Below are 13,079 nucleotides of genomic sequence, written 5' to 3' on the forward strand. Positions count from 1 at the left end.
TAAGACTGAAAAGTCAAGAAATGCTTCTATTGTGTACTTACGTTGGCCCCAGCGGCCTGTGCGAGGGTTTAAGTAGTTTGGGTAGAGGCCGTTGGGTCGGTCCATCTTAGCTAGCAGCTTGCGAATGTGCATCACCTGAAACAAACACATTAAAGAAGTTTTAGACCGTAGCAAAAGACAGAAAGGGGCTGCCCTCAGGCAGAAGAACAGAAATGGACTGAACTAATGGAGATTATTGATAACTGATGGAAAAGCTCCGTCAGTGAAGAAGGGGCATTGCCACTGATTGATTGGGAAGTAAGAATATTGAGGCAAATAATGATGTGTGGTGAGTTTCCCCTCCGTCATCAAGATCCTGGAAGCATCCATGTTGGGTGTAGTGTGGCGTTTGAATGCTTGGAAATGACGTTAGCTACATTTCCATTGGTCAAATCACAGCGCAAGTTGGAATTACGAGGATAAATTTGCTTCACAAAAAACACGGAAATTGCGAAAAAAACAAAAAACAAAACATGTTATTTGCTAAAAAGTTTTTACGTTACAATGAGGTGTGTGTTTTATTTTGGCTTTATCAAAATTAGCGTATTTTTAAAAAAAACATAAAACACTTTCGCATCAAGTGGTGATTAACAACCGGCTGTTACTACTGGGGGAAAAGACAAAGAAGAAGACAGGAAGTGGTAGGAAGGTGACGGCACAGCATGTTTTTGATAACGTATCGTATGAAGAAGCTTATCTACGTGTTTTAATTGTGTTTCTAATTTTACCAAAACACTACAATTGTGAAATTGTGTTTTTCTGACATTAGCAGAGTATTGACAAACTTTTGCGCATGTTTGTAATGGAAACGCAGTTGCAGAGAAGTGCATTGCAGCGGCCCCATCTAACGAAGACAAAGACGTTTCTCACTTCTTGGCCTCAGGAAAAGTTAGTAGTGGAGCTTTTCAAAGTTATTTGATGCCTCAAAGTTTAGAAGTTTTGATAAACAGTTTCCAACATCAGTAAATTGACTGTGATGGTTGGATCTAAAACTCTGGTTAGTCACTACAGGAACGTTGAACGCTGGCCAAGGTTCTGGTAGATGCTGGCAGAAAGAGACACTTCCTGATGTAACCAAGTCAACTGCTGTTGGGTCTGGATACCAACACTAGTCAATTCTGGGCTGATGTAACTGGATCAGAAGGGGTAAGACATGTTTTCTTGACATCATGGATGTGGAGCATTGCCACTTCGAGAGGCAACTTGAAGTCACACATGACGTATACCAGAAGTAACCTTGCCACACAGACTAAACTGGTCTATGTGGCTAACACAAATCTGCTTTCACTGTTAGCTCAACAACAACATAGTGAACAGGTTTAAAACACCCAGTCATTGAAACAGAGATGCATGCTACTGAACAGTGCTACCTTCTGGTAGTAAACCGGGTTCCCAGTCAGGTAGGTGAGGTGAACGAACTCCATGTGGAGGGTCCCAAACTCAGCCAGGATGCTGCTGCCGGCCGACGCCCAACCCCAGTTACGACCAACGCCGCTGTAGAGGAAGGAGGAAAATCTTAAGACCTCAAAGTCATACAATCAAGGACATTTTGTTAGAGTCTCAGTTAATCCAACAACAAAATAATGAGAAGCTTTGGAGTTTTCTCCTTCTAACGTATCTAAATGCTCGCACCCACACCTGAAAATCTGTTTTCCGGCTAGAAGTAGAAAGATTGTGAAACCCTCCTGCTTGTAGAGGAATCAATAAACATCCCTTTTATGTGGTTCTTTCGTAGATGAATTTCTTGCGTCATGTTCAAGATGTAGCCCCAAGTCCCGTAGCGTGTTATTTGCCGAGAGACTCGACTAAAACGTTAAGCGTTGGTTTTCTGCCTGAGAATTACCTTGAGAAAAAAAACAATTCCCTTTATTGTGCTACTTAAAACCTCAGGAGCTCAGTGCTTGGCAACAAACCATCCATTAGCTTTTTAAAGCACTGTTTAATGTCACAGCCTGATGTAATGCTTAATGATTTAAGTGATGTGAAGTTATTACGCGTCGATAGTGGTTAGAAATGAAGGAGATGCACATGAATGCATTTTTTTTTTTTTTGCCACCAGTGTTTAGTTTATGTGGATGAAAAAGGAACTGAGCGAAGCTTTTCTGCAGGCTGTGAACTAACGGGGTGAACCAAAGGTTCACGAAGCACAATTTAACACTTTCCACAGCCTCTTAGAGAACAAAAAAAAAAAAAAAAGCACTCTCTGGTATTAAAACCCAATGGTTTGAGGTTGTGGGATTAGCAAACACTATTCTGCCCTATGAGCACGGTTTGCATTTACCCACGCTGGCCGGTGAAGAGGTCCAATCAGGCAAAGTAAGGGAAGACGCTTGTGTGGGTGGAGCGTGGACGTTTTTAAAACTCTGCCAAAATAATTGGCCGGCACCGTTGTTTGCAGACCTCAGAGCATAATTTAGCCGTTGAGCACGACGGCATTTCAGATGTTGATTCGAGTGAAATCTCTAATTTTTTTTTTATTTCAACGATGAATAAGTCAGATGTAAGGGGCTTTGATCACCGTTGAGAAGCAGAAGTATGGATTTGTTTTGGACCTGCACTTCTTCACACAAAGATTCTTAGCCAAGTTAGAGGCTGCTATTGAGTTCTGTCTCATTCTCTGATTACACTACAGCAAAGTTTGTAAGGATGTGGATATATGAGAAGTAAAAAACATGAAAAATAAGAGAAGTTACTGTAATTAAATAATTTATGTGCTTGTCTCGTTTATAATCCATTTTAAAACCTAGAAAAATGGCATGAATGATTTACTATGTGTTCTGTGCCCTCTATATACTTTTTCCATTCTGAAAATGAAAATCCTGCACATAAGCGAAATACCTTCTATTAACTGAAGCACAGAGGTGAAAGTGTGACGACTGGGGAATGTGAGGCTATTTGAAGTTTGGATCAAAACTGAAACAGAGTCAGGGCTTGCTTTGGCCTAGTCAAAGCCCCGACCTCATCCCAATTTAAGGTTTCTGGTGGGACCTTAAGAAGGTAATGGAAGGAAAAAAAAAATCTAGGAAATGAAGAAATTTCAAAAAGAAGGAGCCGATATTCCCCTGGCAAAGTTTTACACATGCCGGAGTCCCTCAGGGGTGAATCCTCGCCCCTCTTCTCTTCTCTCTACACAAATGACTCCATCTCAGCGGACGAGTCTGTGAAACTCCTGAAATCCACACATCATCCCACTGTGACTGCACTACTTGCAAAAACCAGACACAATAGAGACACTTTCTTCCTCAAGGCTGTTTGTCTAAACAGACTAAACAGCGTCTCCAGACAGATACCAGATTGCATATTTGTACTAATCCAACCATGTCTTTCCTCTTCGGTAAAACATTGCATACAGTTCATACGTATTTACAGGATAAACTCTTTTCATTTGCCTGTGTACATTTCTATTTTAAATATCACCACTGAAAGAAAAGCGAAACACAAACTTGGCCATAGAAGCAGATTCTGACTCTACAAGCTATTCAAACAAGCTGCTATATTTACACACAACTTTTCTATTTCTGCTTACTTATTGTTCACAAAACTTGTAGAATCTGTCCTTTTTGTACCCTTAAAATGAGATCTAAATGATGCTATGACCTGAAAAAGTCAGGCGACAACACTGACGAAAAGGCAAATTATGACACACTTTGGCAAATTGTGAATCAGGTTTGCGTGTTTTCTCCTTTCAACCACCATGCTGGCTACTGCAGACTCTGTCACACTGCAATAATGGGCTAAAATGGTTACTGGGTGAAAACAACACTGTGACAGAGTAACGGGGTGTAAAACGGCAGCACAGGTAACCTTGAAAGGTACCGATGTCAGGGGAACGATGTGTGCAGTAACATTTGTGCTTTAAAACCAGCTGCAAAGACGTGATACACGTCTCCTACTTGCTCTTTGTTTTTTTAACAAAAGCAGGTCAAACATTTGAGTAAAGCGTGGCAATTTTGTGGAAAGAGGTAAAGTCTAGTCATGAAGTTGTAGTTTCTTAAGGTAGTGTTAATAACGTTTGCTTATAACTTGAATATTGACTCCTAAAAGTTACAGTGAAAACACTTGCTTTAATTTCCAGCGTTCTTTTGAGTCTCGTATATATTTGTATCCGTTTGTTATTTAGGAGCTCAAACCTAAGCAGTATTAGGGGTGCAGCATTGCAGGGAAAAAACAAAACACTGCTACTCCTTGAAACAGGCCTTGTTCAAAGTATCCATGGTAACCAATTGCTCCCTCGACTTCCTTAATGGTTTGTAGTTTATTTCACAGACCTATTCAGGGGACGCAGATTCTGACTACGCAGCTGATTTACAGGATGTACTTGATTTTTTGCAAACTGCTCCTTTTTTCCTTCATCTCCAGTAAATATGAGCACTATGGGATGTGAGGGTTTCTACACATGGCTATATACTTTTATTTCTTTGTATTTAAATGTTCTTTTATGATTTTGACATACTTTGTGATTTTACGCGATTCATGTAAAGTGTGCGACTGTTCAGAAAAGTGCTATACAAATAAAATGCATTATTATTATTATTATTTTGGTAAGGGTTGTACTTTCGAACTTGAATTTTAAGTTCCAGTAAGCAACAAAACCAATCAACTCTTTCTGACCGAACCATCCCCATGTGGAAAACGTAACTGTCATTGACGTTCCCGTCTCTGCTTACCTCTTCAGGTTGACCATGGCCCAGGGAATCCCAGTTGGGGTGTTGAAGGCAGGGATGAGCTTCTCCGCCAGCTGGACCGCCTTGATTTTGAACACCTGGAGAAACAGACGCATGGATTGGAGTGTTTTTCAGTTGAGCTCAACACTGATAAATAGTGATTATTCCATAAATCCTCAAATATCCAAGAGTTTAACCTGTGCTGCAGGAAAGCACGGGCTCGACAGTTTTAGAAAATCAGCTTTCATGAAAAGCTTTAAGGCCAAACAGTGAGTGAGTGAAAGAATAATAAAAGGACCAGGTTTGGGTTTGAATCGCCTCATATTGTCAAATCCACAGAAGTGGACGTGTTGGGGTTATGGTGCTTTTTTTTTATCTCGAACAACTTTCAAACAGATAAAAAACGACGACCAATCTGCTGCAGTCACAGTTCTCTCACAAAGTCATTTTATCTCAGTTTCCTAAAACACTGTTACTTCTCACTGCTTCAATACACACTCATATTGAGGTGTACAGGTCAAACTTTTCCAGTCAAATAAGGATTTGTTCATTTTATATTTTTGCTTAAAAAAAGAGACGGGTGTAAATTTTTTGACAGAAATGGTCTTAAAACCAGCAGACACTGAAAAATGTTTATGATTAGTCCTATTAATGAATAAATTTAACTCAAAAAGCAAATTAAAAAACAAGCTGTTTGATGCCTTTATAGACTGAAAATGGTGAGATTTTAGTTTTGGTGAATCTTATGAATGATAAATATTTTTCAGTATTGATCGAAACCGATTGTTGGCTGGTTCCATTTTCTTTTTGACATTTGAAGTTTTATTTAAAAGGTAAACTTTTTAAAGTCTGTAATGTTCCAGCCACATAATATGAGCTGCATCACATAAACAGCAGTGAAACTCGTCCACACAGCGCAGATGTAAGGTAGAGCAAAAACACAATCTGGTGTCTGCAGAAACACTTCGGCTTTCAGAGAGGATCTGGAGGTTAAACTGCGGTTAGCCGTAAAAAAAAAAAAAAATTAACAATAAAAAAAACAGATGCATAGATTGGTCTTAGTATGTGGAGAATCTGAAATGCAAAAATCCAAAGTGAAATAAATTGCAGAAGGACAAATGCCAAATCAATCCAGGCGTCTGTAGAATTACAAACAGCTGTAGGGTTTTGTTTTTCTGGGATTAGTCTGCTGATATTCTGCTTCATTTAAGAAGTTCTGTCTTTTCCTTCAACAATCTGCTTCTTGTAAGTTTCCAAAATATTTCTTGACATGAGAAACAAGAACCTCCAATATTTGAATTGTAGATGGTTCATGAGGACTTTGTCTCCGTTCTGAGAAGCAGCATTACATATTCAGATCACAGAATGTTTCCAGGGACGTTTCTGCTACAGAAGTGCTGCTGCATTCAGGTATTAGCTGAGTCCAAGGTAAGCGCTTCATAGAATTGCAAATTCTTTGTTTTGCCACTGCAGATTGTTAAAGCATGACAGGCATATATCTGCAGGCAGTGAGAAGCATTTTGTTGCACATACAACATATCCAAAATTCTGGTGATTTTACATGTCAGGACTCGTAAATTACTTAAGTAATTCAGAGGTAGACTGGCTTTCACTTGGTCACTAACATTTAAACTGTCCTCCAGTTCTAGTGTTATGTGTTGTGTACAAAATTAAAATATGCTCGATTTTGACAGGGTGAACTTGTATTATTACGTCATCTTTAATATATTACTTGAAAACGGTCTCAAAACGATATTGTTTATCGTGATAATTTCTGGGGCAATTTATGGTTTGTTATTGTGACCAGTCTAAGTACAACATTCATATTTCTGAAACTGCGCAGCCTCTTTTATGTTATAATCTTTGTCAGTATATTATTATCATTAATCTAGAGCTGGAAAATAAGACTGAAAACACATCACGACAAAGGGTTTTATAACAGTCGATATTGATAATTACTGATGAGTTTTTTTTGTTGTAAATATCTGAACTACTGCCAAACTGGTGGTGTGATCTTTCCTGTTTTATCCTCAGTTTTTACTGCACGACTGATTTTTATTTTTAAGCAGTTATGAGGCAAAACCTGAAACCGCTGCTGCGCAAGTCACTCAACAGGTTGTTGAAAACCAAAGAGAGTGAGTTCACTGATGCCACCAACATTTCTTAGTTGGCCGTGAGAGGCTGAGCGTCTAGTTTTCCCTCTGCCTACATTTCCCAGAATGCCGAGTGGTTCTGGATTGGTGTTCAATAAAACTATTCAAAAGTTTACCGAATGTATCCCCTATTGGTTTAGCTACTATCGCGATACATATTGTTATCGATTTATTGCATACCCCTATGTTAAAGATATATACAAAAAAAACCAAGACTAACACTTTTCAATCTTTTGTGTAAACCTACATCCATCCTAAGCATGCCTATTCAGATGGCATCACCATCTACATTTGAGGTCAGACCCCGGCATGCGTTTTACAAGTCAGCACACATGTGCTCATCATCATAAAACCCTCCATCCGTCGGTCGGTGACCTCCCGGTTGGCTGCATCAAGGCCCTTAAAGTTTTACTGCCAGCTCTGCTCCTGCCATCAAGCAAGAACGACGTCCAAACGAGCCATCGGAGCCGACCGCCCGGCAGCCGCACACAGATAAAACCGGATGGTTTATGATAATCTTCTTCCTGCAGTGATTTCCTCCAGACATGAGCATGGAGGGGGGGGAAAAAAACAAGCTGCCATCGGGGACATGAATGGAAACCTCAAACAGGTATAGAGGGACTTGTCTAATTAGTGCTAGTGTATCGTCTTTATCTTGTTTATGCCGTTAAAAACAGTAATGTTTTGTAGTGAATGTTTCTTCTAACGTATCCCAAAGTTGGTGTTTTTTTAAACAGCCCTCTTCAGGAAAAAAAGTTACTACAGACACTTTCAATCTAATTAGGGAAATTAAATATTAATGAGCGGGAAGATGCTTCAGATCAGATGTTTATGTTCCACCAAGTCTTATATGCCGGCCTAAAATTATTATGCAGAAATAATTAAAAAGCCTCAAGGCTTAGAGCAGGGCTGCCATTCACTCGTAGAGCACTTCCTCATTTTGCAGCCTTCATAATGGATGAATGTTATTCACGCCGACAATCTGTCCTACCCAACCAATAACCACTGAATCGTGAAATGTAACACGGTTACACCGTCAACCAAAACGAAAACAACGCTCGAGTCCTCTTTCTCCTTGACACGTCTAATCGCCGCAACAGGATCCCCCTGAAGGTCTACGCGCATTTGTTCCGTCGACATCATAACCGCCGCAGCGCCGAGACGAGATTGGGACATCGGGAACCGTCGGGGAGGACGGGCCCAGGCGGCTCTTTGTCATTTCCTAACTTGCTCCGATGGCTCTGCCTCCGGGGCTGACGGTTTGAGAGTCCGGCTCTTTTTTAAATGCATTACAGCGCTCTTTAAAATCGATCGGTCAAGGATGTGTTCGGCGTGTGTGCACAAACCCACACAGATCTGCGGACACACGAGCAGGAAATGGAAGAAGACCGGGCAATGCAGTCAGTTTGCTTTACAAAGAAGTTCAAGACAATATGCTTGTATTCAGTTATCACAGGCATAAAAAGTAGCAAAAAAATATTAGCTTTTGTTTTAAGGAATGCACGCTTTTCTCTTCTGATACGGATACTGATATTAGAGGTTTAGCATCAGCCTATACCGATACGATACTGAAAAGTAGTGGTGAACTGACTTAAATTATTACTGTTTTTAAATGCAGACATAAATGTACTGAATAACTAACTTATTTGGTAACTCTGCAACAGTACAGCAAACTTAAATACACCAACAAATTCATAAGCTTGGTCAAACGTAAAAAGAACACAATTTTAATGTATTCAGTCATTACAATTAGAAGTAGCACAGCCAATGTAAAACAAATAAACAGTAACCAACAAAAACAATAGGTTGACTGCTTTGGTCAAACATGGAAACAAACTGCAACAAACCTTATTTTAGATGGTTCAGAAACAATTAAAAATATATATATTTTAATTATTTAATAATAGAAAAAAGCTACAAAAAGCAACTTTGTTACAGCCACTCTTCAGAAAAAGCTTTTATTTGTGTATGCTACCAGTATGTATTTCGTTAAAAGTTAAAATCTGTGTAAATATCTCATGTTGCAAGGTGGACACATGCGGCTCATAGACAAGTGCAGCAGATACATGTACAGTTTTTTTTCTTTTCAAAGTTGGTGGATGTGACTTATACTGAGTAGACAGTATTATTCTGTTATTTCTACGTCAAGTAAAAAGATTTTATTACCATTAGCTTGTTAAAAACGCAGAACCGTTTTCAGGATGTGTACTGCCTCTTTTAAATGTTAGAAGAACTCAAACTCAAAGTGATCATATCTGTAGGAAATCAGTATTACAGTAGCGGATGTTAGCGGCTTACAATTTTAGTAGACAGTTGCCATGTTCGGCTAGCAAAACATAGCAACTGGCGCGCCATCGCAGGAAGGGCGTGGCACAAAAGAGAAGGCTGGCATCGAAAAGAGAAGGCTGGCATCGAATTAGCTCCAAGAGGACTTCATTTGGCCCAGTCACAATATGAGAAAGTAGCATTTGTTTGGTTAGCCAAACATAGCATCCTGTGTTAACCTGTTGAGTCAGAATCATTCATTATCCATTTCATTCAAGACAGTGCTTTGAACGATTGTAGCAATTTCAGTGTCCAAACAAGAACATGTTGCCAAGTGAGCCACGTTTGATTCCGTATGAAGGTCAATGTGATGTCAAATGTTGCAAAGTCCTTCAGAAATTTCAAACCGAACACACCTGCTTACAGAAATGCATCGATTCGTACATTAAATCTGAAGACTGAGCATTTCTCGACGATGATGGAGGGGAAAAAAAATAACATACTGAAGAAATAGTCTAACCTTACCTCATGCACTTATGAGGATGTAATAAAGTCATTTCATCAACCAAATAGCTCCACCGTACAAGCAGTGCGTACCATCTGGTTACGTAGAGCGACTAGCATGCTCTCTGGGGAACGCACTGGGCCACTGTTGACACGTAATAACGCCTCCTAAACGGATTACAGGGTAGACTGTGAAATGTGCTGCCTGGTAGGAAGGGCCCCGAGGGGGCCGAGCAGACGAAGACAGGATTAAGTCACCCGCTGTGTGTTTGATTACCGTGTGTCATTTTTCAGACTTTGTTCTGCCACTTTCCCCCATCAGCTGATCCATTTACTCGTATTGTTTAGCATTCACTGGCGCGGCATTGCAGGCAGGGCGAGACACAAAAGAGGAAGCTGGCGTGTGAGAAATGCAAAGGGCGTCATCGAATTAGCTCCAAGAGGACTTCATTTGGCCCAGTCACAATATGAGAAAGTGACAGACTTGACGTCTACCTCACGCTGAGTGTGATTAGAAGTGATGCACTGATGTCATGATAAACAAGACGACGTGAGTAACGGATCATTTTGGCTTTTCAATGGATTGTTGCTGCAGACATCCTTCCTTCTCTCATTATTCAGTCAATCTACCAAGCTATCGCTACCTTCAATGTCGCATGTTTTGTTTACGGTGAAAATAAACATGCAGCTGTTTTATTTTTTAAATGATCTCATAACCTACATCTGAACTGTTTCACATTTTATTACAAAAATACAGCTGCAGGTCATTTCGAAATGTCTTTTTCTTTTACCCATTTTTTGCAAAATTGCTCCATTTCAGTTTGTTTCCAGACTCTGTCCAACCTTTAACTAGGCCCTTTTTACAATATTCCACCTTTGGTTCTACATTCAGGGTTATAGTCCTGCTAAAAAGGGAACCTCAAAAAACATTTTGTGTGATCAGTCGTTTTCAAACAAATTACAAACCAGTGGACTGAATTTACTAATTAGGATACTGAGGACAAATGATTGGATTTAGGTTTTATATTAACTTGGACTGAAACAAATGCATGCATGGTCTTGCATTTAAGATATTTATTCACAAATTTGAGCTACTTCGCTTTGGTTTATCAGACAAAAACCCAAGAAAATAGGTTGAACTTTCATCTTCCTAAAATGTGCAAAACAGTTGTTTTCTCCAGAAAACTTTAATTCAGTTGGAATGAGGTTAATTGAGGTTAATGTCACAAACCCAAGTCTAGTGGATATATAGCACAATAATAATTTCTATACAGTTTTCCATAAAAACCAGAGACCTTTATCTAAACTACGAGGAAACACTTTATCTGAAGGTGTGTGGATAAGACCGACATGAGAGTCATAAACATGACACAGCATGTTTTAAACATGAAGTCTTTATGAATGTTTGACTGTTGTCATGAAGTATAATTCGATATATAATGACACTTAATGACTTAATATAGGTTTTAATAGAACTTTGGATTAAAAACGTAATTATTTACTGAATAATCCAAAGTTGACACTTTAATTGAACTTTTAGTTGCTTAGTTCCATTAAAAATGTCAGTATTTACTGAATGACATATCTTGACAACATTTATGAAGAGTCATTCATGTTCCTAACAGGTGTTATGTCATGTTTATGACAGTGTCATGTCGGTCTTATTCACACCCCTTCAAATAAAGTGTTACCCTACGATTCTTACATGAAATTTAACCCTTTGTGGTTTTACACTCATTTATTTCTAAAGGAAGCTGCACATCTCCTCTCCCTGGTCATCCTAGCCATCTTATCTTCAATTCATTTCCCCAACTCCATCCATCTTTAGTCTTCTTTGCAGTGATTTCCCTATTTTTGCTCCATTGATTTAATCTGACTTGCACTTCTGCAAGCTGTTTTCCACCAGCTTGTGTAAGCGTTGTAAGTTGTTTGTTTGCGGGGTGCAAAGCCCAAAGCGGAGATGAAATGAACATTCGCTCCTGATTGTTACGGCGCCCTCGATTCTCGGTGCGTCTTGTGTGTTCCCTACTGGCTGGCGCAGCAGCAGCGCTCGCTGAGCATGACAACTGAGCTGGTTTAGCTGCTCAGGCTCAACAGCTGCAGCTACAAATAAAAGGTTTGGCCTCACTATGTGCTCCTGTCTTACCAAGACGAGAGAAAAAAGGATTTGGCTTCGTTTGATTCTTTCATGATCAGTAAAGCCCTTTTAAACATTTGCTTACAATTTAAAATCACATTTTCACTCACGTTTTTCTGTTCAATTCAAATTTAAAAGTGCAGAATTACACGGTTAACAACAATGATTTCGCTCAATAATTTCCATAAAATGATCAACACAGAAAATAGGTCAAAATATGTAGAAACTTGCAAGAAAACTGGTCAGCTAAGACATTAGTCCACAGAGCAGTGCGCCTCCTGAACTCCTCCTGAAATTCTGGTTCTTTTTAACTTATACTTTTTTAAGTTGTTCTTTTATGGTTATGTGTCTTTCTGTATGTCACATTGCTCCATCTTTTTGGGGATGAATACAATTTCATTGAATTGAATGGTTAGATTAGTGGAACAATTTTTTTTTACATCTGTATCAAAACAGAAACAAATAATTCAACACTGCATTATTTTTTGTAGGCAAAAAATATTTTTCTCCAAAATTAACACTCCTGCTGGGTTGTTTTATCTTTCGAGAGATATCCATCTGATTTCCTATGAAAAACAAACACCCAGGCTGAATGAAAACAATTTAAAACCTAAATCTGCCAGGCGTATGAATAATTCTGGGCTTATCTGTAGCACCCAGAGAGAGAAAGAAGATAAGATAGCTTGCTTCAATATTACACTGAAATGGGAATCGAAATAAAAAATGTCAGTGCCGATTAACATCCAACTGAATATTTCAGATCTTTAATGCTTTTATGCATTAATTTTTATCGTATACAATCTCGTCTGTTGCTTTATATAAGAATAAAACGAAACTTTAAAAAAAAAGCTAGGGATGTGTCAAATGTCAAAACTGTACAAAAAGACTAAAAACCAGCAAAGACGGCCAAGAAAGACTGGAGGAGAGATTTTTCCTTTCCTCCGGATGAATGTCACCACACTCACCTGCCTGAAACTGTTCAGTGCTTGAAAGCATTAAAGATCTAATAAGACAGCACATTGGCAATCATCACAGAGACGCTTGGCTTCCCTGAAGGTATCCGTCTGCTCCCCTGCTGCGCCGCGGCGGTCAGGATGCAGTCGGGAGTTAGACTGAAGCCTTCCATTTCGGCTCGACGCGTTCAGCAAGTGACAAAACATCAGAGGGAGCCCAGCGCTCCCCGGTGGGATCAAACAGGCCGGCGAGCGATACAGAGCGGTCCGGTTCCTGGCTTACAGCTAAACCGTTCCTCGTTCAACACGGAGCGGGTATAGAGAGAGAGGATGAGCAGCTTGGTTCGGGTGGGAGAAAGGGATC

At 39.5% G+C, this 13,079-nt stretch overlaps 1 protein-coding gene across 3 annotated transcripts in view; it reads right to left on the bottom strand.

Moving 5' to 3' along the window:
• Nucleotides 1-13,079, bottom strand: part of man1a2 (mannosidase, alpha, class 1A, member 2) — a 122,477-nt gene that overhangs the window by 27,441 nt on the left and 81,957 nt on the right. For all 3 annotated transcript variants that reach the window (XM_081600025.1, XM_081600028.1, XM_081600030.1), the window contains exons 7-9: nt 4,707-4,801; nt 1,410-1,533; nt 42-135 (exon numbers count right to left, since the gene is read on the bottom strand). In XM_081600025.1, coding sequence (XP_081456151.1) covers nt 42-135; nt 1,410-1,533; nt 4,707-4,801 — 313 coding nt within the window. The remainder of the gene's footprint in view (nt 1-41; nt 136-1,409; nt 1,534-4,706; nt 4,802-13,079) is intronic.

Source organism: Poecilia reticulata, chromosome 2 (assembly GCF_904066995.2).
Source record: "Poecilia reticulata chromosome 2, P_reticulata-male-v2, whole genome shotgun sequence".
Taxonomy (NCBI): domain Eukaryota; kingdom Metazoa; phylum Chordata; class Actinopteri; order Cyprinodontiformes; family Poeciliidae; genus Poecilia; species Poecilia reticulata.